Source organism: Theropithecus gelada, chromosome 16, assembly GCF_003255815.1.
Source record: "Theropithecus gelada isolate Dixy chromosome 16, Tgel_1.0, whole genome shotgun sequence".
NCBI classification, from domain to species: Eukaryota; Metazoa; Chordata; class Mammalia; order Primates; family Cercopithecidae; genus Theropithecus; species Theropithecus gelada.
The window spans coordinates 14,637,929-14,659,880 of NC_037684.1; the positions used below are offsets into that span (position 1 = coordinate 14,637,929).

General features: G+C 38.8%; 1 protein-coding gene across 10 annotated transcripts in view; it reads left to right on the top strand.

The window, feature by feature from the left end:
* Positions 1-21,952, top strand: part of TRIM37 (tripartite motif containing 37) — a 127,737-nt gene that overhangs the window by 16,735 nt on the left and 89,050 nt on the right. For 6 of the 10 annotated variants that reach the window (XM_025363347.1, XM_025363351.1, XM_025363350.1 and 3 more), the window contains 6 exons: positions 2,721-2,837; positions 7,388-7,475; positions 10,555-10,677; positions 11,891-12,014; positions 15,962-16,029; positions 20,457-20,581. In XM_025363347.1, the coding sequence (XP_025219132.1) occupies positions 2,721-2,837; positions 7,388-7,475; positions 10,555-10,677; positions 11,891-12,014; positions 15,962-16,029; positions 20,457-20,581 (645 nt within the window). Of the gene's footprint in view, positions 1-1,092; positions 1,168-2,720; positions 2,838-7,387; positions 7,476-10,554; positions 10,678-11,890; positions 12,015-15,961; positions 16,047-18,205; positions 18,254-20,456; positions 20,582-21,952 lie in introns of all 10 variants that reach the window. The other 4 variants (XM_025363344.1, XM_025363353.1, XM_025363354.1 and 1 more) reach the window with 4 other exon arrangements.

The window sequence follows — 21,952 nt, forward strand, 5'->3', positions numbered from 1 at the left end:
CCATTTCTCTTCTTCTTGAAGATAGTTGAGTAGAAATAAGCAATCTGACTAGAAAAAGAAATGCAGGGACTAATTCATGTGACTTAAAATTATGTTTACTATGTTGTACTCTGCCTCTCTTAGAAAATACTTGTGTAAGTTCTTAATTTACCTTTCATAATTAAGCAACAAATTTTTCATGTTTCTGGTTAAAAAATCCAGATAGTTAGGCCATAACTTATCTTTTATAATGAAGCAAAAAATTTTAATGTTTCTGGTTAAAAAAATCCAGATAGTTTGGCCAGGTACTGTGGCTCACACCTGTAATCCCAGCACTTTGGGAGGCCAAGGTGGCTGGATAACCTGAGGTCGGGAATTCAAGACCAGCCTGGCCAACATAGTGAAACCTTGTCTCTACTAAAAATACAAAAATTAGCCGGGCATGGTGGCACGCACCTATAGTCCCAGCTACTCAGGAGGCTGAAACATGAGAATCGCTTGAACCTAGGAGGTGGAGGTTGGAGTGAGCTGAGATCGCACTGCTGCACTTGAGCCAACGTCGCGCCATTGTACTCCAGCCTGAGTGACAGAGCGAGAGTGTGTCTCAAAAAAAAAAAAAAAAAATCCATATGGTAGAGAGAAATATAAAATAAAAAGGCTTCTGATTCTGATACTCCCTGCCCTGTCTTCTCACTTAATAACACTTGCAAAAGAAATTGTTGGATTTGGTATCTATTCTTCTAGACTATTTTTTGTGCATGTATTTTGTAATGCCCTAATCCAGTATAATTGTGCCTATATTTAAGTATATGCGTATGTGATTCCCATATGCTTTTTCTTAAAATGTACCAATGATATAATATTGTTTTGCAGTTTGCTTTTTCATGTAAAATATGGTAGGTATCTTTTCTTGATTGTATGTATATATAAGTCATTTTTTTTAAAAGTGACTAATCAATGTTATGACTATACCTTGATTTATTTATCCCCATATTGAGAGACATTTAGGTTATCTCTACTTTTGGTTTCAAAAAATAATGCTGGAGTGCCATCTGTTGCCCATTTTTTCGTTTTGTATTCACTTTTCTTTACTTTTTATTTTTTTGAGACAAGGTCTCGCTCTGTCGTCCAGGCTGGAGTGCAGTGGCGCGATCTCAGCTCACTGCAGCCTCGACCTCCTGGGCTCAGGTGATCCTCCTACGTCAACCTGCCTCCTAACTGGGACCACTGGTGTGTGCTACCATGCCAAGCTAATTTCGTTTATTTTTTGTAGAGATGAGATGTCACTGTTTTTGCCAAACTGGTCTTGACTTCCTGGGCTCAAGGGATCCTACCACCTTGACCTCCCAAAGTGCTAGGATTGTAGGTGTGAACCAGTGTGCCCAGTCCCACCTTTCTTATATTATCTTATAAGACCAGCACTGTCAAGTAGAACTTTTTATAATGATGAAAGTGTTCTATGTCTACACTCTCCGGTATGGTAGCCACTAGCTGCGTGTGGTTGTTGATCACTTGAAATGTGTCTAGTGTGGCTATATGATGAAATTTTATTTAGTTATTTATTTTTGAAATGGAGTCTCGGCCGGGCGCGGTGGCTCAAGCCTGTAATCCCAGCACTTTGGGAGGCCGAGACGGGCGGATCACGAGGTCAGGAGATCGAGACCATCCTGGCTAACATGGTGAAACCCCGTCTCTACTAAAAATACAAAAAACTAGCCGGGCGTGGTGGCGGGCGCTTGTAGTCCCAGCTACTTGGGAGGCTGAGGCGGGAGAATGGCGTGAATCCGGGAGGCGGAGCTTGCAGTGAGCCGAGATCACGCCACTGCACTCCAGCCTGGGAGACACAGCGAGACTCCGTCTCAAAAAAAAAAAAAAAAAACAGAAAAAAAAAAAAAAAGAAATGGAGTCTCACTCTTTCTCCAGGCTGGGGTGCAGTGGCGCAATCTTGGCTCACTGCATCCTCAATCTCCCTGGCTCAGGTGGTCCTCCTACCTCAGCTTCACGGGTAGCTGGGACTATAGGCACATGCCACGACGCTTGGCTAATTATTTGTAGAGACAGGGTTTCATCATGTTGTCCAGGCTGGTCTTGAACACCTCGGTTCAAGCAATCTACCCGCCTCAGCCTCCCAAAGTGTTGGGATTACAGGCATGAGCCACCATGCCAACAATACAGCATTAGACTCAGAAGTTGAGAATTCAGTCCATATTCTGAATCATATGTTTTTGTTTAGTTTTTTTGTTTGTTTTTGTAAATGACGTGTTAATATGGTGAAAATAAGTTGCAAAGAGTATTTTTCATTGTGTCTTTTTCTTTTTTCTTTTTTTTTAGTTTTAATAGTGTTATGGGGCCAGGTAGTGGCTCATACCTGTAATCCCAGTACTTTGGGAGGATCACTGGAGGCCAGGAGTTCAAGACCGGCCTGGGAAATATAGCGAGATCCCTGTCTTTACAAAACATTTTAAAATTACCTGGATTTGATGGTGTGCTGCTGTAGTCCCAGCCACTCAGGAGGCTGAGGCAGGAGGATCGCTTGAGCCCAGGAGGTCAAGGCTGCAGTGAACCATGATCATGCATGCTGCTGCATTCCACCCTGGGTCATAGAGTGAAACTCTATCTCTTAAAAAAAAATAGTGTTATGGTATGAGTATTATTGTGCTCTCTATTTTGAGAAATGTGTTTATTTTATAAAATAATCTGAAATTCATGAATTAGTGTATATGTATGGATTTTCTCCCCAGTGCTCCACTCCAGCTACGAGAACTAGTAAATTGTCGTTGGGCAGAAGAAGTAACACAACAGCTTGATACTCTTCAACTCTGCAGTCTCACCAAACATGAAGAAAATGAAAAGGACAAGTATGTCCTCAATTTCTTTGTTCAATATGGAATGGATTTTGCCTTTGTGTTGTTTAATGACACTATATTGGTAGTTGCCATTTAGTTATTTATGAATAAGTAGTGTTAAATTTCTTAAGTTTTTAATTCTTTCAATCATGTGCTGTTGCTGTTAAGTAACATATTCGTATTATGTTTATTTAACAGCGGTTATTTCATGCCATGTATATACACAGGCACCCCTTGCCCTCTCCTCCCCCCATACAGAAAGTGCTTTGCTAGATGATAGGCATACAGAGGTAAATGAGACATAATTTCTGTTAACTGCTTAATGGGGACACAGTGATAATACTGTGTTAAGTCATTTGAGGGACAAGAGTGAATAAATGGTCTTATGTTCCATGATTGAAGAATTTTGAACGTATCTGGAGAGTTGTTATGGGGAGCAGATAAAGAAAGGAAAGAATGATGTGGCAGTGATTTGTTTTTATAGATGAAGAAGCTACAACATGGTTAATTGTAAGGCTTCACTGTGCAGCAATAGTAAAATAACTTGAATTAGGTGAGAGTCCAGGACCCTTGAATGTTTAGAAATAAAACCTGGTCACTTTCTGTAGAGTCACAACATGGTAAAGCAAGAGGTTGAAACCTCACAGGTCATTAGAAAAAATTTTATTTGTTTCTTCATTATACTGAGGAACTAGAACCATAGAAATAAGAGAACAGGGCATGGTGGTGTGCACCTATAGTCTCAGCTACTTGGGAGGCTCAGGTAGGAGGATCTCTTGAGCCCAGAGGATGGCTTAGGTAACATAGCAAGACCCCCATCTCTTAAAAAAAGAAAAAGAAAAAAAAAGAGGCTTAATTATGGTAGTATATGGTAGTATAACACCATATTCTGATAATTATGGTAGTATAACACCATATTCTGATGCATAATCAGAATTAAAACCTATTATTCGGGCGGGTGTGGTGGCTCATGCCTATAATCCCAGCACTTTGGGAAGCCGAGACGGGTGGATTACCTGTGGTCAGGAGTTCAAGACCAGCCTGGCCAATGTGGAGAACCCCGTCCCTACTAAAAATACAAAAATTAGCTGGGTGTGGTGGTGGACACCTGTAATCCCAGCTACTTGGCAGGCTGAGGCAGGAGAATCACTTGAGCCCAGGAGGCATAGGTTGCAGTGAGCTGAGATGGTGTCATTGCACTCCAGCCTGGGTGACAGAGCAAGACTCCGTCTCCCCAAAAAAAAACTAAAACTAAAAAGCTGCTATTCAGGTTTAACTGGACTTTTAAGGAATTCTGTCATTTGTAGCATTGTGGAAGTCTCACCAAAAATAGTTATTTAATTTCTTTTCTATATAATAACACATTTCTTAGGTGAACACTTAGGTGTTTTTCCTCTGAAGTGGTGGGTATTACTATTTGGAAAGACCCTTTACCTCTTGTTGGGCCTGTTCTATTAGAGCCTCTCAAAAGGAATGGACTGCTACAGTTTGCTAACCTGCTAGTCTTTCTTATTTGCTGTTTGATGCCTACTGGCCTCCCCTTTTTGCAGGTGAATACAGGCTGTTGATTAAGAGGAGTTTTGGCAAATTTTCTATATTGTAAAAGCTATATTATAAATTTGGTATTTTGGAAGTCTTGCTATGTGAGCTTCCAAACAGTATCTGATATATTTTTTCTAACCTTTATTAATTTCCCATTTGATACTCTGATTACTTATGAATTAGAAATATAAAATATAAACCTATGTAAGTATTTTCTCTAAGATCGATGTCCTTCATCAATGAAATGCTTTTTTAAAAATGCGTGAGTGGGTCAGGCGCAGTGGCTCATGCTTGTGATCCCAGCGCTTTGGGAGGCTGGGGCAGGTGGATCACCTAAGGTCAGGAGTTCAAGACCAGCCTGGCCAACATGGTGAAACCCTGTCTGTACTAAGAATACAAAAATTAGCTGAGCGTGGTGGTGGGCGCCTGTAATCCCAACTACTTGGGAGGCTGAGGCAGCAAGAATTGCTTGAACCCAGAAAGTGTAGGTTGTAGTGGGCCAAGATCACGCCACTGCATTCCAGCCTGGATGACAGAGCTAGACTCCGTCTCAAAAAAAAAAATTGCAAGAGTATATCTACTTTATAAACAATAGAATACTTAAAACATTTTAATTATGGTAAAATACACATAAAATTACCATCTTAATTTTTTTTTTTTTTTTTGAGACGGAGTCTCGCTCTGTTGCCCAGGCTGGAGTGCAGTGGCGCGATCTCAGCTCACTGTAAGCTCCGCCTCCCGGGTTCACGCCATTCTCCTGCCTCAGCCTCCTGAGTAGCTGGGACTACAGGCGCCCGCCACCGCGCCTGGCTAATTTTTTTGTATTTTTAGTAGAGACGGGATTTCACCGTGTTTGCCAGGATGGTCTCGATCTCCTGACCTTGTTATCCGCCCGCCTCGGCCTCCCAAACTGCTGGGATTACAGGTGTGAGCCACCACGCCCGGCAATCATTTTTAAATGTACAATTCAGTTATGTTAAGCATGTTCACATGTTCAACCAATCTCCAAAACTTTTTAAACTTGCAAATCTGAAACTGTACCCATTAAACCACTCCCCATTCCCTCTTCCCACCAGCCCCTGGCAGCCACCATCGTACTTTCTGTTTCTATCAGTTTGAGTACTCTGGATACCGCATATAAGTAAAACCGTACAGTACCTATCTTTTTGTAACTGGTTTATTTTACTTAGCATAATGTCCTCAAGGTTCATCCATGTGTCAAAATTTCCTACCTTTTTAAGGCTGAGTAATATTATATTGTATGTATATGTCACATTTTGTTTATCCATTCATCTGTCAGTGAAAATGGCGTTGCTTCCACCTTTGGGCTGTAGTGAATAATGTTGCTATGAACATGGATGTTCATGTCTTTGAGACTCTACTTTCAGTTCTTTTGGTTATGTAATCAGAAGTAGCATTGCTAGATCGTATGGTAATTCTATTTTTAATTTAAGTTTTTAAGGAATCTCCATACTGTTTTCCATAGTGATTGTACCATTTTAAGTCCCACCAACAGTGCACAAGGGTTCCAGTTTCTCCACATCCTGGCCAACACTTGCTTTTTTTTTTTGTTTTTTTATAGCAACCATCCTAATATGGTATGAGGTTAGGATTCACATTTCTGTAATGATTAGTAGTGATGAGCACCTTTTCATATGCTTACTGGAGATCTTTTGCTCATGTTTAAATGGGAGTTTTAAAAATTTATTTGTTGAATTATAGGTGTTATTTATATATTCTGGATATTAAACCTTCATTCTTCTCTCTCTCTCTTTTTTTTTTTTTTGAGGCAAAGTCTTGCTCTGTTGCCCAGGCTGGAGTGCAGTGGTGTGATTATCAGCTCACTGCAACCTCTGCCTCCCGGGTTCAAGTGATTCTCGTGCCTCAGCCTTCTGAGTAGCTGGGATTACAGGCGTGTACCACCACGCCTAGCTAATTTTATGTGTTTCTAGTAGAGAAGGCGTTTTCACTATTTTGGCCAGGCTGGTCTCAAACTCCTGGCCTCAAGTGATCCATCTGCCTTTGCCTCCCAAAGTGCTGGGATTACAGGCATGAGCCACCACCACACCCGGCCTGTAGTTTATTTGTGTATATGGTGTAAAGTAAGGGTCTGTGTTAGTCTGCTAGGTCTTCCATAACAATACTGCTGAGTAGCTTAAACAATAGAAATTTATTTTCTCACAGTTCTGATAGGTGTTAAGTCCCAGATTAAATGCTGGTAGTGTTGGTTTCTGGTGAGGCCTCCCTTTCTCCTTGACTTATAGATGGCCACCACCTAGCTCTGTCCTCACATGATCTTTGCTGTGTGCATGTGCACGCCTGGTGTCTCCTCCTCTTATAAAGGACACCAGTGCTGTTGGATTTGGGTCCTGCCCTTATGATCCTTACTTAACCTTAATTACTTTCTTAAAGGCTCTGTCTGCTAATACATTCACACTGGGGGTTAAGGCTTTACCCTATGAATTTGAGGGGGGACATAGTCAATCCATAACAGAGTCTAACTTTATTGTTTTCCATGTGAATGTCCAGTTTAAAAGAAAGTTTAAAATTGAGTTGTTCATTTTCCAGGAGGGTCTAGTATTAACTCGTGCAGTTAATCATGTGTCTTGATTATTGTTATCATTGACCACATGTAGGAAAAGTACTTGTGCATGCTCATGTAGGTATAAATGCATAATCAATATTATTAAGCACATGCCCAGAATGTAGTAGTACAATAGAATTTACCATCTGTAGTGCTGCTTGGAAATGATGCAATATATATGATGTCTTTAAGAAGCAAATCTGTATTTTGCATGTGATTATAAAGTCCAGATCAATGAAAACAGTACTTTAAAAAAATTGTCCACATAAACTTCTTTAGCTTACTTTACAGAAGCCATGGAGTACATTTTATACTGTGTTTCTTGAGACATAATCATTTAAAATTGACCTGTTTGCTCAAGCTTAAGAATTTGTGGAGGTGATAATGTTCCAATTTTATTTAATTTATAACTTTATTTTCTTTTCATAATGTATAGATGTGAAAATCACCATGAAAAACTTAGTGTATTTTGCTGGACTTGTAAGAAGTGTATCTGCCATCAGTGTGCACTTTGGGGAGGAATGGTGAGCAGAACAAATTCAGTATTTTTTTTTTAGTTAGAGACTAGAAGGCACTGAAATACTTATTCAGATAGAAAATAGTGTCATTATGCTCTCGTAGAATGAAAATTAAAATACATCTGCTTTATAGATGCTTTATTAAAGGTATCGTACTTTTATTCTAGAGAATCTTGTTTGTGCAGTTTAATGTAGGACATGGGCCCCTTACATAAATATTTTAACCTCTAACACCTATGCAACATATCCTCTATTCATTTGCAAATCTTTTTGTTGTAGGATCCAGGTCACTTTTTTCATTAAAGGTCAGTTGATCGATGTACTGGCCAGGGTTTCCAATTTTAGTTCCTTTAAAATGGAGCAAGAAGGCCGGGCGCGGTGGCTCAAGCCTGTAATCCCAGCACTTTGGGAGGCCGAGATGGGCGGATCACGAGGTCAGGAGATCGAGACCATCCTGGCGAACACAGTGAAACCCCGTCTCTACTAAGAAATACAAAAAATAGCCGGGCGAGATGGCGGGCGCCTGTAGTCCCAGCTACTCGGGAGGCTGAGGCCGGAGAATGGCGTGAACCCGGGAGGCGGAGCCTGCAGTGAGCTGAGATCCGGCCACTGCACTCCAGCCTGGGCTACAGAGCGAGACTCCGTCTCAAAAAAAAAAAAAAAAAAAAAAATGGAGCAAGAACTTAGACACTTGTGAAACAACATTGAGTGCACATATCTAGATCTTATAATTATTTTCTGTTTTTTACATTCTTTTTTCCAATTGAATTCAAGAGCAGTTTTTAAAGACAGTCTGCCATTATTGAGCTTGAAGCATTGAAGTTAGTTTTCTTAGAAGCAGCTTTTTTATTTTAAAGTCATATTCTGTTGTTTACTGAATACTTTTTTTTCTCGAGAAATAATTTCGCACTCATTGCTGAGGCTGGAGTGCAATGGTGGGATCTCGGCTCACCACAACCTCTGCCTCCCGGGTTCAAGTGATTCTCCTGCCTCAGCCTCCCTAGTAGCTGGGATTACAGGCATGCGCCACCACCACGCCTGGCTAATTTTGTATTTTCAGTAGAGACAGGGTTTCTCCATGTTGGTCAGGCTGGTCTTGAACTCCCGACCTCGGGTGATCCACCTGCCTCAGCCTCCCAAAGTGCTGGGATTACAGGCGTGAGCCACCGTGCCTGGCCTCTGAATACTTAATTAAATGATCTCCTTACAATATTAAGTACAATTGGCCTAAATAGGTTGAGAATAAATACAATAGATTCTCAGTGAGGAAAAATAAGTGATGGGGGAAATGGAAGTGGGTAGGTATCTAGAGTTCCCATGAGAATTGATCATTCTGTGGACATCAGTCAGTATGTTTTACCTAGAAAGTGACAGGCCAGATTGGTTGAGTAGAGCTCAATTCAGAGAGCTTTCTGTTAGAATTTGAATATTAATACGCTGACTAGAAAAAATTAAGAAGTTCTTACATTTAATACTTTAAATACATAGGTTTTGTAAGATAATAAGTAGAGACTTTTTTTCTATACTTAAAGTGAACATGTAAAAATCTACATCTTTTTTGGAGACAATAATGGGATACTTTGGCTAAATAAGACAATTCTAGTAAGAACTTATAGGAGGCTTCTTATATTAAAAATTTAATAATTCTGGTTACCAATCAAAATTATTTTTAGGTAGTTAGCTATAAAAATTGTTCTTTGAGTTGAATGCAACTGAATTTGTGAGGTTACTACAGAACTAGCCTTCTATCTCTGTAGTAATTCTGTGGGATGGAAAATGGGTTCATTGCCTTTGTTAATTTTGTATCCTGGGCTTTTTCTTCGAGCATCTTTCTAATTCATTCACCTGTGATAAAGACTAGGGATTTGGTGATGAACATATCAAACAATTAATTACATATTTAATTGGTGTGATAAATTGGAGGAATAAATACAGAGAGCTGATGAGGATGCATAACTATAGCAGCTGATCCTGTAAATCTGAGCTGCAAAGGATGAGTAGGATTAAGACAAACTAAGATGGGAGAGGGAAGATGGAGAATTATTATTATTTGCTTTGTTTTGTTTTTTCGAGATAGAGTCTCACTCTGTCACCCAGGCTGTAGTGCAGTGGCATGATCTCAGCTCACTCCAACCTCTGCCTCCTGGGTTCAAGTGGTTCTCCAGCCTCAGCTTCCTGAGTAGCTGGGATTACAGGCATGTGCCACCATGCCCAGCTAATTTTTATATTTTTTAGTAGAGATGGGGTTTCACTATATTGGCCAGGCTGATCTCGAACTCCTGACCTCAGGTGATCCACCCGCCTCAACCTCCCAAATTGCTAGTATTGCAGGCATGAGCCACCGTGCCTGGCATTATTATTTTTGGTTTTTATTTTTAAAAAATTATTATAATTTTTTGGTACAAAGTCTCTCTCTATCATCTGGGCTGGAGTACAGTGACCCGATCACAGCTCACTGTAAGCTCTGCCTCCCAGGTTCAAGCAATTCTCATGTCTCAGCCTCTTGAGTAGCTGAGATTACAGGTGTGTGCCACCATCCGTGGCTACTTTTTGTATTTCAGTGGAGACGTGTTTTCGCCATGTTGGCCAGGCCAGTATTGAATTCCCTGGTTCAAGCGATCTGCCCTCCTTGGCCTCCCAGAGTACCAGGATTATAGGCATGAGCCACTCCCCCCAGCTGAGAATTATTTTTTAATAAGAGGGAGTAATTTTTGTAAAGTCCTGGTGTAAAGAAGTTTGAGGACGTGGAAGAAAACTAGTGTTGCCTTAGAGAAGAGTGAGTGACTGATAAGGTTGTAGCAGATGATTTGGGCTGTGGCTAAAGATTTTGGTTCTTTTTAGTAAGTTAATTTCTAGTTAAATGAGTATTTTGCTAAAGCCCTTTATGTACAATGTTGAAAGAGTTCCTGCATGGACTAAGTGATTTTAAGCAGGCACTGGCCTGCTTCAACAAAATTAATTAGCTAATAAGATAAAGTTCATTTGAAATATTTACCAGTTTATTAGTGTCCATAGAGTGTTACACAGGAATGTAAATGCAGATGAGATATGTGAAAGTATTCTAAAGCTACTCTAATTTAAATAGCATGGCGGACATACCTTTAAACCGTTGGCAGAAATTTATGAGCAACATGTCACTAAAGTGAATGAAGAGGTAGCCAAACTTCGTCGGCGTCTCATGGAACTGATCAGCTTAGTTCAAGAAGTGGTAAGACTACTACTAAAATATAATTATTTTGTTTTTAATCTGTAATGTATAATAATATATTTATATAATATAAGTTAATCAGATGTTGAAATCAAGATTTTCAAGATTTGTAAATTTGATAGGCTGTACCTATAGTCAAATCCCATAAATTTCAGAGTATCTGAGAAATTTCCATACAAAACCCCTGGCTTGTAAGGAAGCAGTTGGAGTCAGAGAATTACCACCTATGCAGAATTAGAAAATCAGTGAAATTAAAAAGTCCATTTGTTACAGAGTCAATAATTAACTTATTTTTTCTTTTTTTTGAGACGGAGTTTCACTCTTGTGTCCCAGGCTGGAGTGCAGTGGCAAGATCTCAGCTCACTGCAACCTCCACCTCCCGGGCTCAAGTGATTCTTCTGCCTCACCCTCCCCAGTGGCTGGGATTACAGGTACCTGCCACCATGCCTGGCTAATTTTTGTATTTTTAGTAGAGACAGGGTTTCACCATATTGGCCAGGCTGGTTTCAAACTCCTGACCTCATGATCCACCTGCCTTGGCCTCCCAAAGTGCTAGGATTACAGGCGTGAGCCACTGTGCCTGGCCCTAATAATTGACTTCTAAACAGAATCAATATTGACTTTTACAGTCATTCATTAAGTTATACACTCTTTGGATCTCCAGCTTTTGGGTGAGTTTCTTTTGCTAAGGAATGAACTATTTGTGATGTCCTGATTTAGAACTCCACAGAGTTGAAAGTGTAATATTTAACATTACTCTTTAGATATTGTATAGGTCAAACAGCTTTAGTGGGCTATTTATAATGTTATTTCTGTGAAAAAGTGTGATAAGCCCCAAAGAATGAAATACTAAGCATATTTTTAGAATGCATTTTGTTTCAAGTTGGCAGAATGACAGTCATAAGTGTGGTTTATGGACCATTTCCTAACTTAAAATGAAGTTTGTGGACCATATGCTAAATTAAAAACATGCCTTCTTTGTTTTACCCCTTTAGGAATCAAGAACCAAGTGATCATTTATAACATTCTTTATGCAGAAAATTTGTGTTTTTGATTGCATGTCTGCCGTTTTGAAATATAAGCGAGTTGGGTCATTTCCATTTGACCTTCCTCTACCTTTTTCCTATTATCTATTCTAGGCAATATTATAATGTGGTGCTTCTGTTTTTAAAATCTACCCCCTTAAAATTATTCTTACCTGTTTATCTTCTAGGAAAGGAACGTAGAAGCTGTAAGAAATGCAAAAGATGAGCGTGTTCGGGAAATTAGGAATGCAGTGGAGATGATGATTGCACGGTTAGACACACAGCTGAAGAATAAACTTATAACACTGATGGGTAAGTGTTTTTGTATGCTGTTGGAGTACCTGGTGCTTTCAGCTTCTTTGAGATTCAGTCTTTGAAGAGGAAGGGTGGTGATCCTAGGAAGAAATCTTGAGATTTTAGGCAACTCCATGTTGTTAAAGTTTAGACAGATAAATGTTTGACTTGTATTTAGAAATGGTAGGAGATAAAAGTTTTCATAGCCATTTGGATGAAAATCCTAATGGCCACTGGGCATTATTGTTAGGTAGCTTTTTCTCCAAATCTAACAGAATTCCTTCTACTAATGTTCCATATCCTTTCCATCCGTTTTCATTGAGGATGAAGAAACTGACATTTGTAAATACCAGCGTCATCCCCTGCCAGTTTTTTCTTAGAGATTTAAAGTCTCAGCTTTTGATTTCTAGTAGGGTTCATTTTACATATGTTTAATTATATTTATTGGTGATCTTTTGCTTTTCAAAGATTCCTTCATTCTTCTTTGATTTTGGAGCCTGGTATTAAACTTAAAATTTAAGTAAAAATTTGATCCAATGCTATAGTTTTGTTTGATTTGTTTTGGTGATCTTAGTCTTCCCAGTGTTTTGCTGACTGAAACCAGCTTTGCATTTTTTTTAGCATAGTCCAAAGTGAAATATATATACTTTAAATACGGTGTGAACAAAGAATTTTTTTTTTGGCTGTCTTGATTCTCCGAAGAGTTTAGCCATGTCTTTGTGTCATCCAAAATAATGATTTTATCCATTTTATTTTTAACATTTAAAAAACGAGATGTAAATATCTTTGAGTTTGTATATTTGTATATCATTTCATAAATGGCTTTTCTATTATAATACTATACTATTTAATATCTGATTTTTAGTTTTTTTCCCACAGACCAGGCAATTAGACAAAACCTGTAGGTATTGATTATACTGGTCACAATGCCACTTAAAGATTTCATGTAAATGAAAATCGTAATTGTGCTTAGGTCCTCAGTTAGAGTCATACATGTAGGTGATCTTAGTTTTTCAGAACTTTAGATAATATTTGAGATCCCTTTAAGTTCATTAAGCCATGTAGAGTGCTGGATGTTGATACATATTAGGACTTTAAAATTGAGGGGATCTTGAATGTTGATGTAATCTTCAGTAGTAGCCAGATACACATTTGCATATGGTGTTGTTTTTCTTGAGTGAATTTGTTCATTGCTTCATTTATTTAATTGAATCAACTAAAAGCTAAATAATACCACAGTACAGATCTCATAAGTTTATTAATTTTGCTACCTGTATAACTCCGTGAAATAACTTCCCTTTACAATAACTGAACTTGCCCTGCTTTTGTGGCTTTCAAATTATTTTTCATTATGAAAAATTATAATTTGTGATTTCCAAGATAGCTTTTATGATTAAATAGGATTCTTTCTAAGGATAAGAGGTGGGGAGAAGGATATTTTCAGGGTTAGTATATCTTTAGAATAGTCTCGTAAGCCTCAGATTTTTAATTCATACCGTAATATCTGCCACTAATTTATTATTAGTAGTATTAGTATTATTATTATTGAGACGGAGTCTTGCTCTGTCATCCGGGCTGGAGTGCAGTGGCACTATCTCAGCTCACTGCAACCTCCGCCTCCCGGGTTCAAGCAATTCTCCTGCCTCAGCCTCCCGAGTAGCTGGGACTACAGGCACGTGCCACTACCCCTGGCTAATTTTTTTTATTTTTAGTAGAGATGGGGGTTTCACCATATTGGCCAGGCTGGTCTTGAACTCCTGACCTGAAGTGATCCACCTGCCCCCACTTCCCAAAGTGCTGGGATTACAAGTGTGAGCCACCACACCTGGCCTCTGCCACTAATTTTTTTTTTTTTTTTTTTGAGATGGAGTCTCACTCTGTTGCCCAGGCTAGAGTGCAGTGGCAAGATCTCAGCTCACTGCAACCTCTGCTTCCCAGGTTCCAGCGATTCTTCTGCTTCAGCCTCCCAAGTAGCTGGAACTACAGGCACATGCCACCACACCCTGCTAATTTTTGTATTTTTAGTAGAGGCAGGGTTTTACTATATTGGCCAGGCTGGTCTCAAACTCCTGACCTTGTGATCCGCCTGCCTTGGCCTCCCAGAGTGCTAGGATTACAGGCGTGAGCCACCACCCCTGGCCTCTGCCCCTCATTTTTAAGTTTAATTATGTACTGTAATATGGTCCATAGGCTAATGTTTTAGGATTGTGGGATGTGGAGATAGTAGAATTTATGTCTGATAATACTAGATTCTAGCTAATACTTTATTTTAACTCTTTTTGCAATCTAGAAATTCTGAGTTTTATTTCAAAAATAAAAGTTCTAGGCTGAGGCAGGTGGATCTCTTGAGCCCGGGGGTTCAAGACCAGCCTGGGCAATGTGGCGAAACCCCATCTCTACCAAAAAAAAAAAAAAGGAAGAAGAAGAAGAAAAATTAGCGAGGTGCGATAGCATGCTCCTGTAGTCCCAGCTACTCGGGAGGCTGAGGTGGGAAGCTCACTTGAGCCTGAGAGGTGGAGGTTGCAGTGAGCCAAGATCGCGCCACTACAATCCAGCCTGGGCGACAGAATCAGACCCTGTCTCAAAAAATAAATAAAGTCCGGGCTCCTTGGCTCATGCCTATAATCCCAGCACTTTGGGAGGTCGAGGCAGGCAGATCATTCTCAGGTTGGGAGTTCGAGATCAGCCTGACCAACATGGAGAAACCCCGTCTCTACTAAAAATACAAAATTAACCGGTCATGGTGGCACATGCCTGTAATCTCAGCTACTCAGGAGGCTGAGGCAGGAGAATCACTTGAACCCGAGAGGCGGAGGTTGCGGTGAGCTGAGTTGGCACCATTGCATTCCAGCCTGGGCAACAAGAGTGAAACCCCATCTCAAAAAATAAATAAAATAAAAGTTCTACCTGTTAAATGTTTTTTCTTATCAAATAACACAACAGATTGATAAAACTTTTGCTATCCTCATGGATATACTTCCAGTTTTTCAAATTTTGGGTTTATAAAGAAAATGGCCTGATTTGGTAAGCATACCTATCTTCTTTTTGTTTAAAAACATGTCAAGCATTTTCTTCCTTTTCTGTAATGATAATTTCTGTAATGATAATTTTTTTGTTTGTAATTTGAGACAGGGTCTCACTCTGTTGCCCAGGCAGGACTGCAGTGGTGCGATCAAGGCTCACTGCATGACTACATGCAGCCTTGACCACCTGGACTCAAGCGATTCTCATGCCTCAGCCTCTTGAGTAACTGGGACTGCAGGCATGCACCACCACTCTTGGCTAATTTTAATTTTTTTGTAGGGACTGAGTCTTACCATGTTGCCTAGGCTGGTCTCAAATACCTAGGCTCAAGTTATCCTCTTGCTTTGGCCTCCCAAAGTGCTGGGATTACAGGCATGAGCCACTGACCCCCGGCAGTAATAATTTGTTTATCCTTTTCTGTCTCCAACTCTTTGAGATTATTCACCTCTCTGGGAATTTTTTTTTTTTAAACAGGTCCTTGTATATTCACAGGACAGACCTTTTGCTGACATTTAACCTAAAACTCTGGCCCACTTTGTATTCTCTGTTAAGCCACAGTTAAATTTGGTGAAAAATTATTTCAGAATAACTGACTGAATGAAATTCATGTTATTGCTTCTTCCCAAGGGAATATGAAAATCTAGAAAAGTAAATTTTTTGCGTAAAGTATATTGTCATTGCACATTTCATTTCTTAGATAAATTCAGTCTAAGTGATAATCTTCTCTAAAACTAATTAGAATTGGTTCTGAAGTTCCATTTTCAAGGCTACTATAATATTCAACCTCTGAAAGTTGAATGAGAATTTTTAGGGTAGCTGTAATGAGGAATTTTTGCTTACTTGAAGTGTATTTCTTGTTATTAAATATGTTCTTTGGAAGTTAATTTCATTCTTAAACCAGTAATGAGCCCAAGTGTTGATGATTCACTATTTTTAATCAGGTCAGAAGACATCTCTAACCCAAGAAACAGAACTTTTGGAATCCTTACTTCAGGAGGTGGAGCACCAGGTGATGAAATATTAAATGTAATGAAATAGTCTTTATCCTTTTTTCTCTGTATACTATAAAAGTTTTGTTTTTTTTTTTTGACAGAGATTATCTGTTTGAGATCAAAAGATCTGTTGATCTTTGTGTTATAATGGAGATTTTTATGAAATAGGAATCAGCTGATTCTTCTCAAGTTTTTTCTTCATGTTTGGGAACCGCATTAGAACTATATTCTGCTTTGTAAGAACAGAATTGTTTCCATAGAAATCTGAATGTATAAGAGGTTAAAATCTCCCCACGCTGTGGGGATATTATTGCCAGTTACTTTACATCTAGTGATTATTACGCTAAAGTTTAGCATTTTTATTTATTGAGGAAATATTAAGTCCTAAATAGATAGAGACATCATTGTAAATATTGGTGATACAGCAGTGAACAAAATGGCAAAATTCTGTCCTCATAGAGTTTATATTTTAGATTAGGGTGCGTGAATATGAAGTATATAGTAAATGAGTACATAAAATATATAGTGTTGCATAAGTATTTGATATATTCACTTGTCTGGAATTTGCTTTCTGTAATTTCTCTCTATGCCTTATACACAGCTATCTCCTGAGATTTTTATCTTAGTCATTCTGGGGACTCCCTTGACATCTTTCTTGTGTTGAATCCTATGTTTCCTGATTCCTCTGGTATCTACTTTCTTGGTTTACTTGTTTTGTTTTAATATCCCACTTCCCTCAGTAGCTTTCCAGGAAGGGTAATCAGAACACATTTTTCTTGACTACATTGTCTGGAAATATTTTTATTTTATTTTTGTACTTGATTGACAATTTAGCTGGTAGAATTCAGCACATAAATATTTACTAAATACTCTTATTTTTCTTCATTATCCCCAATCTTTTTTCCTTTTCCTTTTTACACACATACATGTATATCTGTGTGGTATTGGCCCCAGGACCTTAATGGATACCAAAATCTTCAGATACTCAAGTCCCTTATATAAAATGGCATAGTATTTGCATGTAACCTATACACATCTCCCATATACAGAGTGTCAAATTATGACCTTTTGGTCAATGACAGACTGCATATGTGACAATGGTCCCATAAGATTAAAATGGAGCTGAAATATTTCTGTTGCCTAGTGGTGATGTCTAATGACATCATAGCCATTGTAATGTAGTAGCACAAAGCATTAATCACGTGTTTATGGTAATTCTGGTGTAAACAAACATACTGCGCTGCTAGTTGTATAAAAATATAACACACATAATTATGTATAGTATGTAATACTTGATAAGTATGATAAACAACTATGCTACTGGTTTATGTATTTACTATACCATACCATTCATTATTCTAGAATATATTCTAGCGTTTACTCCTACTTTTTTAAAAAAAAGTTGTCTATATTCCAGAAGAAGACATTGTTAGCATTGTAGATCCATAGATGGTAGTACCCCTGAAGACCTTTCAATGGGACAAGATGTGGAGGTGGAAGGTGGTGATACTGATGATCCTGACCATGTGTAGGCCTAGGCCATTGTCTTAGTTTTTAACAAAACAGTATTGGGATTGGGTGTACGCCTGTAGTCCCAGCTACTCAGGAAGCTGAGGTGGGACGATTGCCTTAGCCCAGGAATTCAAGGCTGCAGTGTGCTATGATTGTACCTGTGAAAAGTCACTGCACTCGCCTGAGAAGTATAGCAAGACCTATCTGTTTAAAAAAGTAAACAAATAGGCCGGGCGTGGTGGCTCATGCCTGTAATCTCTGTACTTTCAGAGGCCAAGGTGGGCAGATAATTGAGTGAGTTCAAGATCAGCCTGGGCAACATGGCGAAACTCCGTCTCTACTAAAAATACAAAACTTAGCTGGGTGGGGTGGCACATGCCTGTAGTCCCAGCCACTTGGGAGATTGAGGCATGAAAATTACTTGAACCTGGGAGGCGGAGGCTTGCATTGAGCCGAGATCGTGTCACCGCACTCCAGCCTGGGCGACAGAGTGAGACCCTGTCTCAAAAAAAAAAAAAAAAAAAGTAAATAATATTAACTGAAAAATGTAGGCTACATGGTGATATAGCCTGTTAGTGTTTATGTAAAGTTTGAAAACATTCAAAACATTGTTTATGGATATATGTACACACATAGTAATTGCAGAACCACATGTATGGTGATAATAAACTTCTGTTGAAGGGAGCAAGTTGCTTTTGGAAGAAATGGTGTCAAGGAAGGATATACACAGTAAGCATTCAATTAATATAAGTTAAAATTTTTTGTATTATGTGTGTATGTATGTACATATACACAGTGATTTTAAGCATACCTTAAAAATCTTAAGCAAACAGTTCAAATAACTTTAGATCACTTTATGTAAATTGTTCAAAAAAACCGTAATGTCTTGGGCAATGCCTGACACATAATAATATGAATGACAAAATATGCAACTGTTTGTTGTTTTCTGCTGTTACCACTTACCGTTACGTCATTGATTGATGCAGTAACTCAAACATGATATCATTATTCTTTGTAACTATAAACTTTGATATATAGCATATGATATATGATACTTTTTTTTTTTCTTAAGACAGAGTTTTGCCCTGTCGCCCAGGCTGGAGTGCAGTGGCGTGATCTCAGCTCACTGTAACCTCCACCTCCTGGGTTCAAGCAATTCTTGTGCCTCAGCCTCCTGAGTAGCTGGGACTACAGGCACACGCCACCACGCTGAGCTAATTGTTGTATTTTTAGTAGAGATGGAGTTTCACCGTGTTGGCCAGGCCTTGAAGTCGCCAGGTCATGAGGTCTTGAACTCCTGACCTCAAGTGATCCACTTGCCTCAGCCTCCCAAAGTCCTGGGATTACAGGTGTGAGCCACTGTGCCCAGCCATATGATACATTATTTTTGGTGAGCCATAAGCAACTGTTATTTAAAAGATATAAACTCAACTGTAGGTGGGTTTTATGAATATCATTTGTATGGCATTTGATAGTATATTAGTTTGCTAGACCTGTCATAACAAAATACCAGTGACTGTGGGACTTAAATGTAGAAATTTGTTTTCTCATTATCCTAGGAGCTGGAAGTGTAAGATTCAGGTGTTGGCAGGTTTTGTTTCTTCTGAGGTCTGTCTCCTTGACCTGTAAACGACTGCCTTCTTACTGTGTCCTCATGTGGACTTTTCTGTGTGATTGTGCAGCCCCAGAGTCTCTTCTTCTTAATAAGGACACCAGTCATGTTAGATTAAGGCCCTACCCCAGTGGCCTCATTTTAACATAATCACCTCTTTAAAGATTATCTCCAAATAGATTGAGGTGTACTGGAGGTTGAGCCTGCAGCATATAAATTAATGGAGGAAAGGGGCACAAAATTCAGCACATGACAGATAGTTTACAAAGCTTTTTCACTATAGCTTCATAATCCTTATAACAAACTTAATGAAGTAAGCAGTGGTGGATATTACTATTTTATTTTCGTATGTAAACAGACTCAGAGTCGTGTAATTAGTGGCAGAACTAGGACTTAACGTCAAACTGGTTTTTTTGAAGAAAAAATTAGTAGTCTTGTCTTTTATCTACCATGATTGTTACTGAAGTGAGATTTGTTACTTTTTCCCAAAGTAGTGTTTCCCAAATTAGTATCAGATGGTTTGTGTGTGTGCGTGTGTGTGTGTGTACACACGGGTGTATGTGTGTACGTTTTGTATTCTGTTACCTAGAATACAACCTGAGAAATGATTGCTTTTAAAAGCTTTCAACTTGGCCGGGCACGGTGGCTCACGCCTGTAATCCCAGCAGTTTGGGAGGCTGAGGCGGGTGGATCACGAGGTCAGGAGTTCAAGACCAGCATGACCAACATGGAGAAACCCAGTCTCTACTAAAAAATACAAAAATTAACCGGGTGTGGTGGCACACACCTGTAATCCCAGCTATTCAAGAGGCTGAGGCAGGAGAATCGCTTGAACCCAGGAGGCGGAGATTGCAGTGAGCCGAGATCGTGCCACTGCACTCCAGCCTGGGTGACAGCGAGACACTGTCTCAAAAAAAAAAAAAAAAAAAAGAAAAGCTTTCAACTTACAGGTTTGTTCATTAATATATTCATAAGAACTTAACTGTACCAGCCTGAAAATACATTTGTACTTGCTTAAAACCTCACTTATCCTAGAATGTAAGGAGAGAAAAATGCATTAATATTAAGTATATTCAGTGACTTTACTAAAATGTAAGGAGAGAAAATGCATTAATATTAAGTATACTTATTCAGTGACTTTACTGTTAGAATATTATAGAAATAAACCTAGATTCTTTGTAGATTCTTAATTTTCAAGCTCACTTTGAGTTATTTTTCTCAGTGTTTTCAGTTTATAATCAGAATAATTTGTAATTAAGAATTTTGAGGTGGCAGTGAATAGTGATTTTGTTTGTTCAGATAATTTTTTTCTTCACACAGTTGCGGTCTTGTAGTAAGAGTGAGTTGATATCTAAGAGCTCAGAGATACTTATGATGTTTCAGCAAGTTCATCGGAAGCCCATGGCATCTTTTGTTACCACTCCTGTTCCACCAGACTTTACCAGGTATGACACAGTTTTTAATTTCATTTTCATTTGAAATTTATGTGGAAATGCACATACTTTTTTCAAAAGAATGTTTTTTTTTTTTAAATGCCATCTCTCTGTCTCTCTTTTCTTTTATAGCTAGGGTCTCACTTGTTGCCCAGGCTGGGTCTCAAACTCCTGGACTCAAGTAATCTTCCCACCTTGACCTCTCAAGTTACCAGGGATCATAGACGTGAGCCACCACACTTGGCTACTCCATAGCTTTTTAAGGTCTTGTTATAATGGAGTGGTCTGGTGAGCTCTGTTTTATACATACAAATCTAGTTCTCCTGAAAAGTCTCACAGACTTATACTTTTGACTGTTAAGAGAAAATGATAATGAACTAGGAATCATTTTTTTTCCAAGAGCTCCATCTTCCATAGTATAGAAAAAAATAATTGATTACATTAGCTTCATCAGTGTACCTTTTAAATTAAACTATATCTTCTAACACAAAACTCAGAAACTGATGAAATGCCAAAAGAATTTGAAGGTGATGCCATGTTACCTCCAGATCCTAAAAGATAGAGAGAGGAAATAATTATGGCAAAAAGTATCCTAGTTTTCATCTTGGGCTAAACCTTAGAGTTTTTCTGAACAGCATACTCCTTCAAGCATGTTTGTAATTATTCTGTGGTATTAGACTGGTGGTTTCTGACTAGCTGTTGGAATCACTTGGAATTTGGCTGAAAATTAATCAGTGCTGGGTCATACCATACCCTAGGCCATTTGAAAGAAAATCTTTGGGTGTATATTAGTCTACTTGGGCTGCCATAACAAAATACCACATACTGGGTGCCTTAAACAACAGAAATGTGTTTTCTCACAGTTTGAGAGACAAGAATTCCAAGATCAGGGTGTCAGAAAATTCACTTTTTTGCTTCAGCTTGCAGACAGCTGCCTTCTTTCTGTGTCCTCACCTGACCTTTTCTCTGTTCTTGCTTGGAGAGAGATCAGTCTCTGGTGTCTCTTTCTCTTTTTATGAGGCCACGAGCCTTATTGTATTAGACCCACTATTATCAACTCATTTAGCCTTAATTATCTTCCTACAGGCCCTATCTATAGACACAGTCACATTGGGGGTTAAGGCTTTAACATGGGAATTTTGGGAGAGACAATTAAGCCTGTGACATTGGGTTCAAATGGACATATCAGTTTGTTCTTTTAAAATCTCCTTAGCTTATTCTAAGATGAGGGGTGAAGCCACTGCTTCAGATAAATATTTTGGTGTGACAGGCTTTATCTTATAGAGATGACTTATGGAATACTATCAAGTTTTCCTACCATGGTGAGGGCTGTGGCACATTTAGAAAACAGCCTTTGTTATAAAAATGTTTATATGTTGAGCT